Raw genomic sequence first — 16,480 nt, forward strand, 5'->3', positions numbered from 1 at the left:
TATATATATATGTGTGTGTGTGTGTGTGTGTGTGTATATATATATAGAGAGAGAGAGAGAGACTGTTTGCCCCACCCCCTGTCAAACCCATCTCTCCATTTCTGGTGGGGAGGTGCAAGAGAATACAGACAGTTAAAAAAAAGCCATCTGGCTGAAATGGTGTTTGTTGGGTAGGGGGGGTTGTGGCGTGGTGGTGGTGGGGAGTCGTGCTGGGCACTCAGAATGACAGACAGCAGTGAAAAGTGATTTGCGGGATCCCACATTTACGCGAAGTATCCCAGAGTTGCGAGCTTTCACGGCTCCCTCCGGTTTTCCAGGTAAACGGCGGGCCCCGGCTCTCCGTTGCGCTGCCGTTCTCGCTTTCTCACCCTGTGTGTTTGCATGTGGGTGTGTATTGCGTTTAAAGGGCAGCTTAGTGTTGGAGTGTTACCGAGATAGTGGGTTGTCGTGGTGCAGTTCGGCTGACCTCGTCTCACAGAAGCGTTTCATGCAGAAGCACGGCTGTGATTTAGAAGAGAGGAAAAAAAAAATCCCCAACAAACTCCTTCTTACAAAATATTATAATCAGCCGCTGCTATGCATCCATCACCCATCCCCCTTCTCATGGCAGCCTTTCACTTGTTCTTTTGCTTAAAAAAAAAAAAAAAAAAAAGAAATTCTGTATGGAGGCTTCATTTTACACTTGCGCCAAGCTCTTCTGTTGTTGGAGAAGAGGAGGCCGCAGGAAGTCTTTATTTCTGGCAGGCTGGGCCTCCCATCTCCCCCTGTCTCTCTGGCCGTTCTCATGGACCCCCACCCACCTGCTGGGACCCTGCGATCTGGCGGGGGACAATTACCACCGCTCTGGCCCTTTGATCATCTGACCACATGGAAGCACAACAGCTGACCACATGTTTCAACAGACAAGAAGAGAGAGAGAAAGAGAGAGAGAAGAGAAAGGGGCTGGTGTGGAGGAGGGGAGCAAGAAGCCCATCATCCATAGTCCACTGTTCCAGCACTGGCCTAAAAGGGCCTGAAACGATTTCTTTATCATAAATTGCATGCCAGTCATTTGCATCATTCTTGAAGGATTATAACAGGTTCCAGAAGCAAATACATGTTTTTTTTTATGAGGATAATTGAAAAATTGGTCTGTCAGGTCAACATCTGCTCCAGGAACTTTTGGTTTGGCGCCGCTGGTGGCTAATTGTCACTTGCTGAAGCGCTACGTGTAAAGTTGTGTCCATAATTCATAAGTTCCCAGTGCCATCCTTTTGCACAACTTGTGTGACAGGGATACTCGCGGCCCAGCACGATTGGCCAAGTCTCCCTATTTGAAAGGAGGGCGTGATCCTTCATCTGGGTTCAGCTACGCCGGCCTGTCCGGGACACCTCACCTGGGAGATCGCTCGAATTGTGATGCTTCTGTCAGTCTGTGTGTGTGTGTGTGTGTGTGAGCGTGAGAGAGTGTGTGTGAGCGTGAGAGAGTGTGTGTGAGTGACAGGGAGGACATCAGCCTGGTGTTTGTTTTTAGCCTGTTTGCAGGGATGGCCCCTTCGAGTGTCCCCATTGTGTGGCAGATCACTTTACTACATTAAGGACGCTTGAAAAGAGCCTCTCTTGGTGCCGGGCCCTGGCTGGAATCACTGGGGTTGTTTTGACTGGCTGCTACCCTTTATTCTGGCCGCTCAGGCACTCGGCAGCAGTCGGCCCTTTCTCTGAAGAGAGGGTGAGAAGACGGCCTGACGGGTCACAGACGCAGGCATTCACTCACACGCATGTTGCCAACTTTTTTGTGTGTGACCTATGGAATGTTACTCTTTTTGGCAGTTTAAGCAGGAAAAGTTTATTGACCTTTACAAAATTATGGGAAGTTAATATGTGTCAATGCATAGCGAGACATATTGCAAAATCTGAAATTATAATTAATTAATTATTCTATGAATTAGTTAATGTCCTATAGACTTTTTAAAATCTATATTTAAAAAAATCTAAATAAAAAAACTACTTTTTTTTATGTGTCCATCCGGTGTTAAATATATCATCAAATATAACAATGAAATTGAAAAACAGTTGATTCTGTACATTAGAGCTGTAAAATAAATCACTGCATCACAATAATGAAAAAAGAATTCTGCTGTTTGCAGTTTCTCCCTTTAAACAGAGTTTGTCACACACAGGCTTCAGTCGATACTGGATACCATAAATATATTTATATAGCACACACACACACACACACACACATATATATATATATATATATATATATATCTCCGGTCAGGAGAACTGACCTCTGTTCCTCATTGCGTGGTGACTTTACGGTCAGTGTAAACTCCCCTGAACTCTGCTCCGCAAGACATGCCGAGGAAACGACGGTTCAGTGGGAGGCATTGTTCCACTTACCCGTTTTGCCTTTTGCGTATATATTCCTCCCCGAGTTCATAATCATTTTTATCCGGCAGTTAAAAATAATTAACAAGCCATGCTGTTTTGCCATCCACCATAACATGTCCTCGGCCTGGCAATGAAAGACTTTTCCATAAGCACGGCCTCGTAATTGTGTCGAGATCCATTTTAAAGTGCAGTAATTTCTGGGGTTTACAAGACCCTGTAAAAGCTCAACATGCCCTGGTAATGAGAAGCATGAATGGAAAGGCGGAGCTGCTTGTAGGCCTCTGTGAGAGATAGAGGACCAGATGCTGCTAAAAAGACCCAAAGCCATCCAGAGATGTTTGGTGGTGCTTTTGTACCAAAAAATTGAAATAGAAAAATTGGTAATAAAATAATGCACCCAATCTATGTTTCACAAGAAGTTAAGGCTTTTTTAAAAAAATAAAACTACAGACAGAAACATTTAGTTTTCTTGTGAATTACAAATAAGGTTCTAGCTGTTTTACCAAAACATTAGCATACACCCGGCCTGAGCATCACGTAAATGAGAAAGTTTCACTCCTCCTTTCCCATGAATATTTCCTCATTATGAACATTTCTTTTGTTACATTTACATTGACACATTTGTTAACCTTGTTAACTACTTCCTGGTGTTATCATCTGAAACCAGTTCAAACCGTTCCAGTAGATGCTACCCTTGGTCACTGCCAGAGGTGGTAAAACTCCACACATTCTTCACTCAAGTTGAAATATAGAGACTTCTGTCTTGAATCAACATCCATAGTGAAAAAGTATGGACTCTGAAACCAACTTAAATGTTATAGGAAAAAGTAGCCCAGTTGATTACAGTTGTGGACAGTTGTGTGAATGTGACCTTATGTCATATTAATACATCTGTAAAGGAACAGAAGCTTAATTTAATAGCTGATGAAGGTATTCAGTGGGAACAAATGTTATGTAGATTGCAATAACCAGATGAATAAAAGAAGCTCTGTTTGCCATCGCCTCCATTATACAAAGTGACACTTCTAGGCCAAAACATCGGCCTAAAACTGTTGCCTTTTTCTTCTCATCTCACGTCTGTTGTCTTGTTGCTCATCATGCGCAATCCCCAGCGGGATGGTCTTCTCTATGTGTGTTTCTAAATGAGTAAAAATGAGTAAAGGCGCTGAAGTTAATTGGAACTATAGTAACAGACCTGTTTTGTAGGAAGCATGAATATTCATATTATCTAAATGCGAAGAATTGTACAGACCTGGCAGTGAAAGAGAAAGTAAAGTAATGTAAAGGTACAAGCCATCTCTGCTTTAGTGATTTTTGCGTTTTGGGCCCGGTTTAGGGACAGCGCGATCAATATCGACGGGGAACTGACATCATATCGCCTGCAGAACGCAGCACATTTTTCAGAAAGATTTGATCTCACCGGGCAGAGCACGACCACGTGGTTTGGAGTGGGAGTGACCCACATCTCGCTTCACTTTTGCCCTTCATGGCCAGTTCACACTCAAGTGGCCGCCCTGTCTGTAAAAAACGAATCGCTCCACATGTGGCTTTTTTTTTTTTTTTTTCTTTCTTCGGTCTTGTTTTAAAAAAAATAAAAAAATTCTCAGGCTTAAAATTGAATTTGGGCAGTTCACATTGAGAGTCAGTCATTGTGGGGGGAGGGATGTTGTCAATCAATGTGGGGGTGTAAGGGGGAATGTTGTTGCTGGGATACTGGCGCGGAGGTGGGGCTGCTGGGATTGTGTGTTCGCCGGAGCCCTCGTAACTCCACGGGCGGTCGGTGCAGGGATTAAAAATAACCCCGCCACTCTCCGTAACTCTTGGTGTACACTTTTCCTGGCCCTCCGCGTGCACACCGCCGTTCGGTGGATGAGTCCTCCTTCGGTCTGCCTCCCGAACTGATTCCACGTCCTTAGGCCGTTCGGCGTGATAAAGCGAGTCTGGGACGTCTGGGACGTCTGGGACGTTTCACCGATTTACCGACACCGTTAGTCAGTATTCTTTCATCACCTCAGGTCGTTTTATTACTGCTGATGTAGTTTCCCGTCAGGCACCTGCACAGGAAATGCCGCGTACAGGAGCACCTGTCCTTTCTGGCTCAGGGAACTCGCAATGGCGGCCAAAGAGCGGGGTAAAGGAAACGCTCCCTGTTAAACCGCTGGAGTACACCCCAAAAGACCCACAAGTGGGATAATTATATTTTCAGACTTGTAAACATGCCGTTTTTATGTAGTTCTCGGCTGTGGGAAGCGCGCGCTGCCCGGTTATGTTAGTCCAGGCCAAAATGAAGTGGGAACCCCTCAAACCCTCTCTTTAAAGCGGTGTGGGGCGCGTATGCGTCGCGCCACACCTTATGAGGGTGTTTCGTAGGGGACTCCACAAAATCATTTTCCACATGGGCTCAGGTTATCGGAGATCATAAACCCGAGCTGCAGGTGGGACGCGGTGGCGGTCAGTCTAAAGGGCAAAGCGCCCCCAGGAAAGGCCGCCGCAGCTTTTTCCCCCCTACGCCCTGCTAATGACAGCCAGTTTGAATAAATTATTCACTCACGTGTCAAATCGATGATGACACAGGTCTCTGGGCTTCACCACAAAGAACTCGTTAATCTGGAGTTCTTCGGAGCAGTTTGGGGGAATCCTGCGGGTGAATCCGGTAGCCGTCTGGTTTGGGGCTTGGTAAGAAACGCCGAGTTTGCTCCCGTTACTCTACGAGACGATGGACGTGTGTTGGACGCTTCATTTGCTGTGTTAAGGACGTGCCCCCGCGTTGCCGTCCCTCCCCACTCCTGGAGAACCAGACCGAAGCCATCACTGCCGTTTTTGACATTAAAATAAATATATAATTCATTAAATAATAAGAAATGCCAAAACAATTTCCCGTTTTTTTTGTTCTGCCAATCCAGCAGCACTCAGAATTCATCAGCATAGATGGATAGAAAAAAAAAAAGAGAAAAGAATACACTGGCCGGGCGTAGGCCTGTGAGTGCCTCGCCGCTTTTTACTTATCGCATTTCGATTACTTTTTAATTGGGGCAGCAATTTTCTGACAGAATGGCCAGTGTACGTGTTTAGAGCCGGGTGGTGACAGGTCTAATGGCTGATTGCACCAAAAAAAGGAGATGGCGCGATATGAAAAGCCGTCAGCTCGGGACAGAGACAGGCATAATGAAAGACAGCCGCGGCGGGAGAGGAGGCCTTAATGTTTCGGGGGTCACAACCCGCACCCCCCCCGCTTATTCTCGGTTTCCACCTCAGAACGTTTCACTTCCAGTCTGCTTACATGTGTAGGGACCGCCGATTCAAGTCAAATCTGTCAATCTGTCCCCTCTTTGACACGCACACGCACACAGAGGTTTGGCTAAATTGTAGTGTCCTGTGCGGGGTCACTAACCGTCACCTTGTAATTAAAACAGGCCTTTTTCTTATTGGAAGGAATATGATGGTGAAATTGATGGCGTTGGGGAGATTTACCCAACGAACCTGTAGGACGTTTTTTTTTTTTTTTTTTTTTTTTTTTAATAGGGTCTCTCTTTTAGGCGACCAGCTGGAATTAGAAGTGGATTAATAATTTTAAACAAGGTTAAACCGCATTAATCTGCATGTGCTGTCTGTCTGTCTGCCTGCCTGCTTGCTCTGTGCTTAACCATTAGTCTGTCTGCTGGGGGGGGGGGCGGCTCCTCGATCTGCTTTAATCAGAACCGTCTGAACCGACACAATCCTTCACAGCTGCCAGAAGTAAAGGATTGGACCGTCAACAGCAGTTTTTGTCACCAGGCGTCCGAGTTGGTTTCTCCGAGTTGGAACTGCCCCTCAAATCCGGTTCCACTGCTGGGAACGAGGAAGCAGTGCAGTTGGTGGCTAAAGTTCTAGACCATTCGTGCGGGCTGGATGCTACCTGCACACACACAATCACACACAATCACGCGTGGCTCAGCCCTCCAAGCCATTCAACTGGGTGAGGAGTGTGTGTGTGTGTGTGTGTGTGTGTGTGTGAGACAGACAGGGCCTGAATAGAACGGAAATAGGTCTACCAGCAGTTATTAATTTTAATTGTTCTGTTGCTTCCTCGGCCGACACATCAGGGTGCTTGTACATAGCAGGAACTTCTCCAAAGGGGTCCAAATTACCAACCTTGCTTATTCAGACCGTCTGGCCCCGCCCGCCACCCTCCCCCCAGTCCTTTTAGAACTGCAGGTCCTCCTGCTTAATGAAGGTAGGAGACAATGCAGTCACACCAACACAACGTCCTTCAGAACAACACCAAGTTATTTCCATTTTTAAAAAAGGTCTGTGTGTGTTGCAGAAATAAATCTGTATTTTATTATTTTGTTATTTTATGCCCCACCCTCCTTTTAATTTAGCGATTATTAAATTGTTCTGTGAATGTAAGGGGAACATTAGCCCCCTTCTGAGCTATTATGGGGGTTGTCTGGTGTTGCAATTTCACACTTCACCTACTCCGACAGGCAGGCCCGCGTTTCACCTTATTTAGGTAATACACCAGAATCCAGGCGGAGAATCTGCTGCTAATTCACTTGTTTGGAGGAGGAACACGCGAATTTAGCAGCAGTGGGGAATATTTCGGAAGGGTGACAAACCAGATAAAACCAGATAAAAGTAATAAAAAAAGATCCAAAAAGATATTCGGATTTCATTTTGGAAATGTAGGCCTGAGCATCTTTTGGAGGCGTTTGAGTGACTTATGAGGCATGAGAGGGGTCGAATTTATGATTTTATTAAAATTACAAACGAAATGGAAAAAAAATTGGCGTAGACGATCGATATCATTTTTTTTCCCTCTTCAAGTTCATCATTTCTAATGAATGAAGAGCGACGGTGAAGAAAAAAAAACCCCACAAACATGACGCACCCACGACCCGCTACTCCCGCGCGCGGCCGTGCGCGCTCCCGCGGGTCCGCCGTGCGCGCGCACTTTACAAAATGGAGGTCGGGGTGTGCGCGGAGGACAGGTGTCTGGGAGTCGCCAATGCACGTTGAAGATTGATGAATTAGTTATTATTATATCCGGTACAAAAACTACAGGAGTTTGCAGCGTGTGTGTGTGGAGCTGAATGAACGAATGAATAACGGAAATGTAATGATTATTACTGACTAGTCGTTTTTTAAATAGAGGTATCATTTAAATTATTATTGTTTTTGTTGTAGTTTTATTATTAACCAAGATATACAGTAATCCACAGCGTAATCCAAAGTGTCTACTTTACTATACGCTTTACTGGAGAGATAATTCAAATATTTATCTATTTACTTATTTAATTTTTTTTTCTCGGGCAGGGGGGTGGCCTATTTCAGGATTTTTACCCAGAAAAAAAGAGATGGCTGCATGTTGGATTTTTGATACATTTTGATACCAAAAGTTATACAATCACAACGTTCTGCTGTTAATTGAAATATATTTGGTGAGATTAGGCTTCTTAAGCGTGATTAAAATTAATGAAATAAATAGAAACAACATGTGAACCAATTACTGATCATTTTATTGCTGAATGGCTGAGAAGAAAAAACATTTATAAAAGACCAAGTGCACTTTATCGTAAACCATCCTTAAATGACACGATGAAGCTGAAGAGTAATGACATGGGGGGGTTGTCCCCAGGGTACAGAGAAGCTCTCGGCCCGAGGGGATAGATTGACTCAGGAACACCTGTGGGCCGTGCATTATCCTGGCGTGGGGCCGCTTCGGCAATAGTCCAGCAATTCCCAGCAGCACCTGGTGTCCCGTACCTGCATCTCCTCCCTCCTCCTCTTCCTCCTCCTCCTCCTCCTCCAACAATGCGTAGAAAAGGGTGGAGAGAGGGCCTTAATTAACCAGTGGCATCTTTGTCATTAGAGGAATTTGCATGTGGAATGTAATTGTGATTTTAAATGCTGCCAAGCAATGTACAAAAGTTGCGTAACTAAACGGTGTCTGATCGGGAAATGAATCATCTTTTCTTTCGTTTATATTTGACTAACAAAATTCAATTCAGCCTTAATTCAATTTTGAGGATCCAAACAATTTTGCCAGTGCACGTCTTGTTTTTCTCGTGATGGGACCAAAAGGTGTTGTGGACGAAATTGAATTAGCCCTGTGTGAAGGTGAGGCTGTGTTTTGGGTGGGAGGGTGGGTGGGGTCTTGTGTTGTGTCAGCTGTGGACACTTGAAGGTGATGTCCCTTCTCACTCGGCCACAACCACATCCAGCCCGAGCCGCGGCGCTCCTGCTGCGTCTGCTCCCTTTATTTCGAGGTGTTGTTTTTGGCCTGGTGTCAAGAAGGTCAAACTTCACCCGACCCCCGACCCCCACCCCCACCCACCGCCCAGCACACTCTTCTCTTCCAGCAGTGCGCTGTGGCTGACCTGGGCCCGGCCACTCATCACTTGGGACATAATAGCTGCCCTGCTGCCCTGCTCGTCCACCCACTGGCCTGTTGGACTGGAGTAGCTTCGTCGCGTTCAGCCAGGACCTCCGTCCCCGCCATCGTCCCATAGCGCCGCCCTTCTGTGGGACTCCATGCTCTGTCCGTGTTCAACATGGGCTTTTTACAACCCATTTTTCACATAAAGTGTGTGTGTGTGTGTGTGTGTGTGTGACCTCAAAACTGCATATGATACTGCTGACATCATTTAGAAGTATAGTCAAAATACCAAGACTCTGGGTATTATGATGTTAAATGTATGTTTTTGTTTAGAAAACTAATGCAATTTGGCTATTTTCACAAATTCTTTTGGATAATTTGACGCTATTGGGTTGCATTACTTTATAGGTCATAGAAAACTAAATAAAAACCTAAATGTCCATTCACCTGAAATACGATGAGGTAACACCTCAGGGGTTATAATGAGGCTTCATTTGATCTATTATGCAAGCAATATTGTTAAACCATGTCAAACATTGAACAAGTATTTATTTCTCCAAAGTGTTTATTGCAGAATCTTATTTTTTTTATTTTAATGAAACCTTGACATGATGTGTGTACAGAAAAACACTGTTCTCCTGTAGTACTTGGAGACCCCTCCCCCGATATTCTAGAACATCTCTACAGATATAAATGACCAATATTCACACTTTCACTTTTTAAGGCATTATTTTTACTTGTGTTATACACTTTCCATTAACCATTTCACCGCTGGCAAGATGAAAATAAACGTGAGGTATTTATTGGCCTGGGAACAAAGTGTGATGTAATGCCAGCAGTGGTTCTGGTGACATGTTCTGCATCCACGTGACCTGGCTGGGTGTAAATCGATCCGAATGGATTGGAAAGATGTAGACACCACCTAGACATCAGCAGCCCTGACCAGTCGGATTCACACCTACCCATCCAAGCTCACCTACTCGGCGGCCTGAGCGGGATGGAAAGAGCGGAGGTTTCAGGTCTCCGACTTAAAGATGCCAGATGCGGAATGACCAAAAAAAAAAAAAAAAAAAACTCATGTGACTTCCATCACGTGACTGCTGGGATGTTTAAAAAAATTAAATAGAGCCATAAGACTATATTATACGTTCATTAAAAAAAAGTCCATAAAAGCGCCTGCTGCCTTTCGCCAGGTTTTTTGACACCTTCCCAGATGTCGCGGCAGTGGGGACACACGCACTGTCCCGTTTGGGTTCTCCGCGCTCTGCTCGTAAAACCACAAAGGGACACAAACGCGGACATTTCCTGCGCCCAACATTTTCTTTAAATCGCCCGATTAAACGCTGCGATAATATGAAGCGGGGTGTAAAAGGATGCAAACGACTCGTTTAAGATTCATTGATTGTAAATGACAATGCGACAGTGGCCCTCGCTTATCATGACAATGGCCGTGCGACAGGTAGCAAGCAGGCCTCTGAAGGGAAAACATCCTGGATTAGGGGCTTCACTGGGCACCTTTGCATATTCACCCTTCTCCCTTTCTGCCAGGTAGAATAAGCTGCGCTCATTTGTGAGTGCTGCTAATTGACGTGCAAATACTCCCCGCGAGCCGACCTTTGTGCGTTCGCGCCCTTTCATAGTGTAAAATAGCCTTTACAAAAAGTATATATATTACAATATTATGTAACGTGGTGGAAGAAATCGTCGATAGAACCGGATTTCCGACATAGTCAATGTTTAACTGATTATTGATATAAAATATCGTGATACTCAAAAAAAAAACGATTATTTCGTCCAACCAAACATTTAATGCATGATTCCCGAAATACAGAGTGAAATGTGTATGGACTTTTTTTTATTAAACATGTATATTCCTTTCCGTCTGCCCTGCGTCGTAATATGTCCTCTTGTCTCCTCGGTTGCGTGACAGGACGTGTTTGGATCTCGCTCCTGTGGGCTGATCCTCTTATCCGGCTAATGGTTGTGGGCTTGAGTGGAAGTCCTGCGGTGGGGAGGCGTCGCGCGCGCGTTACTTTCGGCCAACCACATTTCCACGACGTTTACACGGAAAAACGCGTCATATTTGTATCCCGTTGCAGGTACAGGCCGCAGGGATTAATAAAGTTAATTAAATGTTTGCTAAGTTGTACAAAGTTTATATTAAGCGATCCAGACACCACGTGACCGCCAAGACGCCCTAATCCCGTAGAGGATCTTGGGAGATGCAGTCTTCTCCCTTCCCGGTGAGGGAAAAGCGTGCCGCGTCTCCCGACCCTGTTCTCTCTCTCTCTCTCTCTCTCTCTCTCTCTCTCTCATCTAGGCGATTCGGTCCGATTCAGCGGGTCATCACTGCGCGCGCCATTTTGTGACGTCACGAGCCATGTCAGGATCTCGAGCGGATCCTGTAAGACAGAAGGGGGGCGTGTGCAGCGACGCATTGCGCATGCGCTGTAGTGGGAGGCAAGGGGGGATAAAACCTTCAAACTGTTTATATTTGAAGATTGGTGACGAGGTGGGTGGGGCCTTGGACCGGGGTGGGATTTCTGGGGGTTCATCAGAATACCCATAACCCCCAAACTGCTTACATCAATTATTAAAGGCATTAATGAAAAAAAAAAAACTAAATAGAATCCAGTAATTAATAGGATGTGGTTTTAGCTAATTTGAATTAGGAAAAATTCAATTTGTGTGCAACATTTGTCGTTTATTTATTTATTTTACGTGCTGGTACTTTTGAAAGTGTGACGAACCTTTGCATTATAAATAAATTGTAGAAAATTATAATGAACATGATGATGTATTTTAAAGACATTTGTGGTTGAAGTTCATTGAAGTTGAGCTGAAACGAGTGTTTACATTTAGTCTTCAGTTTGAAAAGTTGAGTGTGTCGCGATCTTCTTCCAGAAAAACACGATACTAAGATGGCGCCCCCCTCACTGTCAAGTTCAAGTAATCTGCCGCCACCCCCACCCCGCCACCCCCCAAAAAAGGGACAAGAGTAAGACACTCCGTTGGTCACTTTTAATCTTTAATGATCGAGTTTCTTTTTAATTTCAGTCAAAATGTATGTTCACATTGGACCATAAATAGTTTGTGAAACAAACCAACCAACCAACCAACAGACAACCAGCCTACTTCGAAGAGGTACAAGGAACCTTGGTCTCCTTCCCCTGAATTCCGGAGAGGATGAGGATGGCACAGTGATGGCACTACGCTTCATCACGCCATTCTGCTTTTCAGGACAGAGAAATGAGGGTGACTGGAAATAAAAAAAGTACTTCTTTTTTCTTTTTTTAAATTAAGCTATATAAAATAGTTTATAAAACATATATTCATTAAATTATTTAAATAAACGTATTTTTCATATATCACTGCTTGCTTACGAGGTTCTGCTATTTTTACAATTTTTTTTGTTCGTTTTTCTAAAAGTAGTGCTGGTGGTCTGAAATTGTCTCATAATATATTTGTGTATGCATAAGATTCAATTCTGAAAAATATGTTACAATGCAATGCTGTAAATCTGTGCCATTAAACACATATCCAGTCCTCTTCACACTAAAAATCTGAGCGCACCAACAGGTCATCTGGAAAGGTTATTCACATAAAACGGCTCTATTTTAACAACCACAGTATTCAGAACGAAGAAACACGGTCATATTCACACAAGGAAACTACATTTAAAACAATGCAAGCTGACGGACAGAACAAAAGAAACTTTTTTTTTTTAATTATCATTTTTCAGAAAAAAAAAGAAAAAAATTCTGCTGCGTCGTGATGGGCACGTTTTCCTGCGTGGGGTCTGAGAGCGTTACTGAGACCCACGGAATGAACTGCTGCTGATCCACGGATGCAGGGTGCAGAACAACAGTTGGCTGAATTCAGTGGAGTTTTGGACCTAAGCGCTGCCTGTACGAATGGAGTCTACAGTCAGATGGGAAATAATAATAATAAAAAAACAACAACAATCAACACTTATTAAAGTAGCTTAATTCATTTGACCAGACTTTATATAACGTGTCAACTCTTTAAAAAAAAAAAAAAAGATTTACAGGATTGTGCTTTTCTCGGCTTGTCCCCGGCCTGGCAGCTACATTCTACAGTGGATAAAAAGCTCAATCAATCATGTTTATGTATTTGATATCTTGATCCAAACAAGACACGTTTATTGGTTAAAAAAATGATACAATCGCAAAAATAAAATAAAAAACTGGGAGCTTTCGAGCGAATCATTTTTTAAATGTTAAGCTGGCCATGACCCCAAAACTGTACAGTCTCGTTAGAAAAAAAAAAACATTTCCATAAATATCATTTTAAGGTTCGGATCTTACGCCGATAATTAAATTACAAATCGATAAATATGGCATCATGGATATGTATTTACATCGTTTTCTTTTAACAAAAGGCAACGTTATATTGAAAGGTAACAATCGTAACCTAGTACCACATTTTCCCCACCTGAAAACGGACGTGGACAACATATTCGACCCCATCGAACAAGGAAATACATTCACGTGGAGGCTATATACTTATTTATGCTTCTTTTCTTCTGTTCAAGTTCAAGACAAAGACTTTGGCACGTTTCTTAAGGACTGTTTGAAGTTTTGACAATCAATTTAAAAGGCGACGGCAGCCCGCCACCTAAATATAAAACACCGTGAAATATTTTTTTTGTTTGTCTGTTAAATAAAATTTTGCGAAAATACATAAAATGAAAAATAAAAAATAATCATCTGAAATCTGAAAACTGAAAGTGGAAACCATTTGCTTATGAATTTTTAGAAACTATTTTATTATATAGTATGTTGTGTGTGTGTGTGTGTGTGTGTGTGTGTGTGTGTGTGTGTGTGTGTCTGCGTGTTGCTTTTCTTTTCTTCGAACTCGGAATAAAAGTCCAATTTCGGGATCCTGAGAAAGGACGAGGCCTGCAGGCCTGATCTCTCCAACTCGTTCCACGGCCGTCCAGTTCACGCTGCTTCTCCGCCTCCACGCCACGCGAAGCCTCTCCTTCACACGTACCATTCGTTAAAGTTGGGTGGGAGTCCGTCGCCCTGCGCCGGCGCGTTCTGCGCGCCGCTCGGCGGGGTTTTCGTGGGGTCCTCGGCGCTCGCCGACACCAGGACCGGCGGCGTGGACGACTCGTAGCCCGAACTCGCCGCAGGAGACGACTCGGAGCCCTGCGACTCGTGTACCTGCAACAGCCAAGCGGCCCGTTAGCGTGCGTGGTCCCGTTACGGACGTGCGTGGGTGCGTGCGTGGGTGGGCGCGTGGGTTACCTTCATGTGTTTCCTGAGTGAGCTCGGGTGCGTGTACGACTTGTCGCACACCTTGCAGATGTACGGCTTGTCCGACGTGTGCACGTGCATGTGCTTTTTCCGGTCGCTGCTGTTCGCGAAGCGTCGGTCGCAGCCCTCGAACTCGCATTTAAACGGCTTCTCTCCTGCGAGGGTAAAAAGGGGGTCAATTCACGCACACGCACGCTCCCCCAAACAACTCACAACTCGAGACAAACGCACAGCGACGCGCCGTTTATACATATATACACATATTTTTTTTATCTAAAATAAACGAGAAGCCGCGTCCTCCCTCCTTTTTTTGGGGTACCTGTGTGAGTCCTTTTGTGGATTTTCAGGTTCTCCGAGCGCGCGAAGATTTTCCCGCAGCCGGGGAACGGACACGGGAACGGCTTCTCGCCCGTGTGCACGCGGATGTGGTTGACGAGTTTGTATTTGGCCTTGAACGACTTGCCCTCCCGTGGACAGTCCTCCCAGAAGCAGACGTGGTTGCTCTGCTCGGGCCCGCCGACGTGCTCCATGGACACGTGCGTGACCATCTCGTGCATGGTGCTGAACGTCCTGTCGCACGTCTTCCTGGCGCGGCTCGGCTGCGGCGCCTCGTCGATCCACTTGCAGGACAGCTCCTGCTTGATGGGCTGCCGCATGTACCGGAAGAAGGCCCCGGCGCCGTGGTGCGTGGGCACGTTCATGCCCATGTTCATGTTGATCGGGTGGTTGTAGTTGTGCAGCTGCGCGGCCCCGTACGGGTCGGTCCGGGGACTCGCCACGGGACGGTACGGGTCCGGCCTGCCGAAAATGTCCCCGCGCAAGCCCAGGTGCATCTGGCCGTTGACCACATGCCCGCCCGGGGACGCGTGGGTCACGGTCTGCTCGTGGAGCCCGGGGAAGAGCAGATGTCCCGGGTTGTCCGGGAAGATGCCGTGCTGCGCGCCGGCGGCGGCCGTGGACTCCCCGATGCCGGCGCCGCGGTTCCGGAACAGAAAGTCCCGCGTGGAGTTGAAGGCGCCGCCGCCGTACGAGCCCACCTGGCCGCCGTGGTGGTGGCCGAGCGCGGCGGCGTACCCGCCGGCTTGCGGGGTGAAGGCGGAGGTCTGGCCGGCGGCGAGGTCGTGGGCGACGGGGCTGAGCTTAAAAGCCGCCGAGTGGGTCGAGTCCGCGAAGGGATTGAGCCCCAGTCCCGGGTCCCGGTTCCCCAGGTCGTGGTGCCGCGGCGTCCCGAACCCCCCAACTCCTAAGGACGGGAACTGCGGACCGCTGTCCAGGAGCATGGTCATGTTCAAAAAAAAAAGGGAGAAACTCGCGTGGAGAAAAACGCGCGGAGACGTTCGGCGGCGAGAATTTCTTTTTTTTCACGGAACTTTCTGGTCTGTTTCAAAAAAAAAAAAAAAAAAAATTCCCGCGGCTTCGCGCGACTCCCGGTAACGGCGCTCCGTGAGAAAGAGGCTCGGACTCCCCCCCCTCTCCGCACGGATGATGTCCTTGGACTGATAAAGTCAATCACTCCACTCCCCGCACATAAATGAACTCGGGAGGCAGCGCCGCGGCGCCCAATGGGAGCGCGGCGTGCCGCGGGCCACGTGACGCCGGCCGAGCGCGCCGATTGGCCGGCGCGCCGCTGATTGGCGTGGCCCGCGGATGGAAGATGGCAGCCTGGCCGGGGCGCCGGGCCGTGATTGGTCGGCGCGGGCGTTGTTCGCAGGTGAGGCTGGAGCCGCCTTGTGTATTTACAGTCCGAGCCGGACCGAAAAATCACGTCGAACGATCCGAATTTTAGTTCGACCCCGATTTATATACGTATTTGTTTTTAAATGTTTAAACCCATGAAAACAGACTTTTACTTTGTTGCATGCAATAAAATGATAATAAAAGGGAACGAGAGTGTACATTTTTTGTAAGCGGTTAAAAGCTTTTTTTAAAGGGGGCGGTATTTCAATTTGCTATTGCACCGTAGGGCATTAATAATAATAATTTTATTTTCTCTAATATAGTAACACACACACACACACACACACACACACACACACAAAGTGCTATTGAGTGAGTTTCACATGCAGGGCCGCCGCTGACTCGCTGCAGGACACACACAATCTGATCAAGTTCACAGGCGCCCCGAGAGCTCCACTCCCACCCGAGACCCCCTCCCCGAATAATGTGTCTCGAGAAGAAGAAAAAAAAAGAGCTCACATTTTTTATTTTCGACATCTGAGGGGGGGGAAAGAACAAATCTTCAACCGGCCTCTCATTCCGCTCTCTGGCCCGCACTTCATCCATCACACTCTCCCCGGTATTAACACTAAAACGATAATTGATACCGAAGGTGAGTTTTGTGACTTTTATTTTGTTATTTTGTGTAGTTGACGGACGGTTGTGTGCTTTTAACGCTCCTTTCAGCAGTAAGAATTTCGTTCGATGTGTGTTTCTACAACCTGATGCTGATCGTTCGTCGTCGGCTTGC

General features: G+C 46.1%; 1 protein-coding gene across 1 annotated transcript; it reads right to left on the bottom strand.

The window, feature by feature from the left end:
• Positions 1–11,741: 11,741 nt before the first annotated feature.
• zic3 (zic family member 3 heterotaxy 1 (odd-paired homolog, Drosophila)) lies at positions 11,742–15,524 on the bottom strand. The gene is made up of 3 exons (XM_028960384.1): positions 14,333–15,524; positions 14,005–14,168; positions 11,742–13,920 (listed from the first exon to the last, which is right to left on the bottom strand). Exons 1-3 carry the CDS (start codon positions 15,297–15,299, stop codon positions 13,738–13,740), a joined length of 1,314 nt encoding a protein of 437 aa, XP_028816217.1. The 5' UTR covers positions 15,300–15,524; the 3' UTR covers positions 11,742–13,737.
• Between the last annotated feature and the right edge of the window lie 956 nt (positions 15,525–16,480).

The sequence above is a fragment of the Denticeps clupeoides genome, chromosome 18, assembly GCF_900700375.1.
Source record: "Denticeps clupeoides chromosome 18, fDenClu1.1, whole genome shotgun sequence".
In the NCBI taxonomy this organism is placed as follows: domain Eukaryota; kingdom Metazoa; phylum Chordata; class Actinopteri; order Clupeiformes; family Denticipitidae; genus Denticeps; species Denticeps clupeoides.

Coding starts and splice junctions, on each gene's coding strand:
- zic3 (XM_028960384.1), bottom strand. CDS start 15,299: ATGACCATGCTCCTGGACAGCGGTCCGCAGTTCCCGTCCTTAGGAGTT. Junction 14,169..14,332: donor CCACAAAAGGACTCACACAG/GTACCCCAAAAA, acceptor TTACCCTCGCAG/GAGAGAAGCCGTTTAAATGC. Junction 13,921..14,004: donor CACTCAGGAAACACATGAAG/GTAACCCACGCG, acceptor TGGCTGTTGCAG/GTACACGAGTCGCAGGGCTC.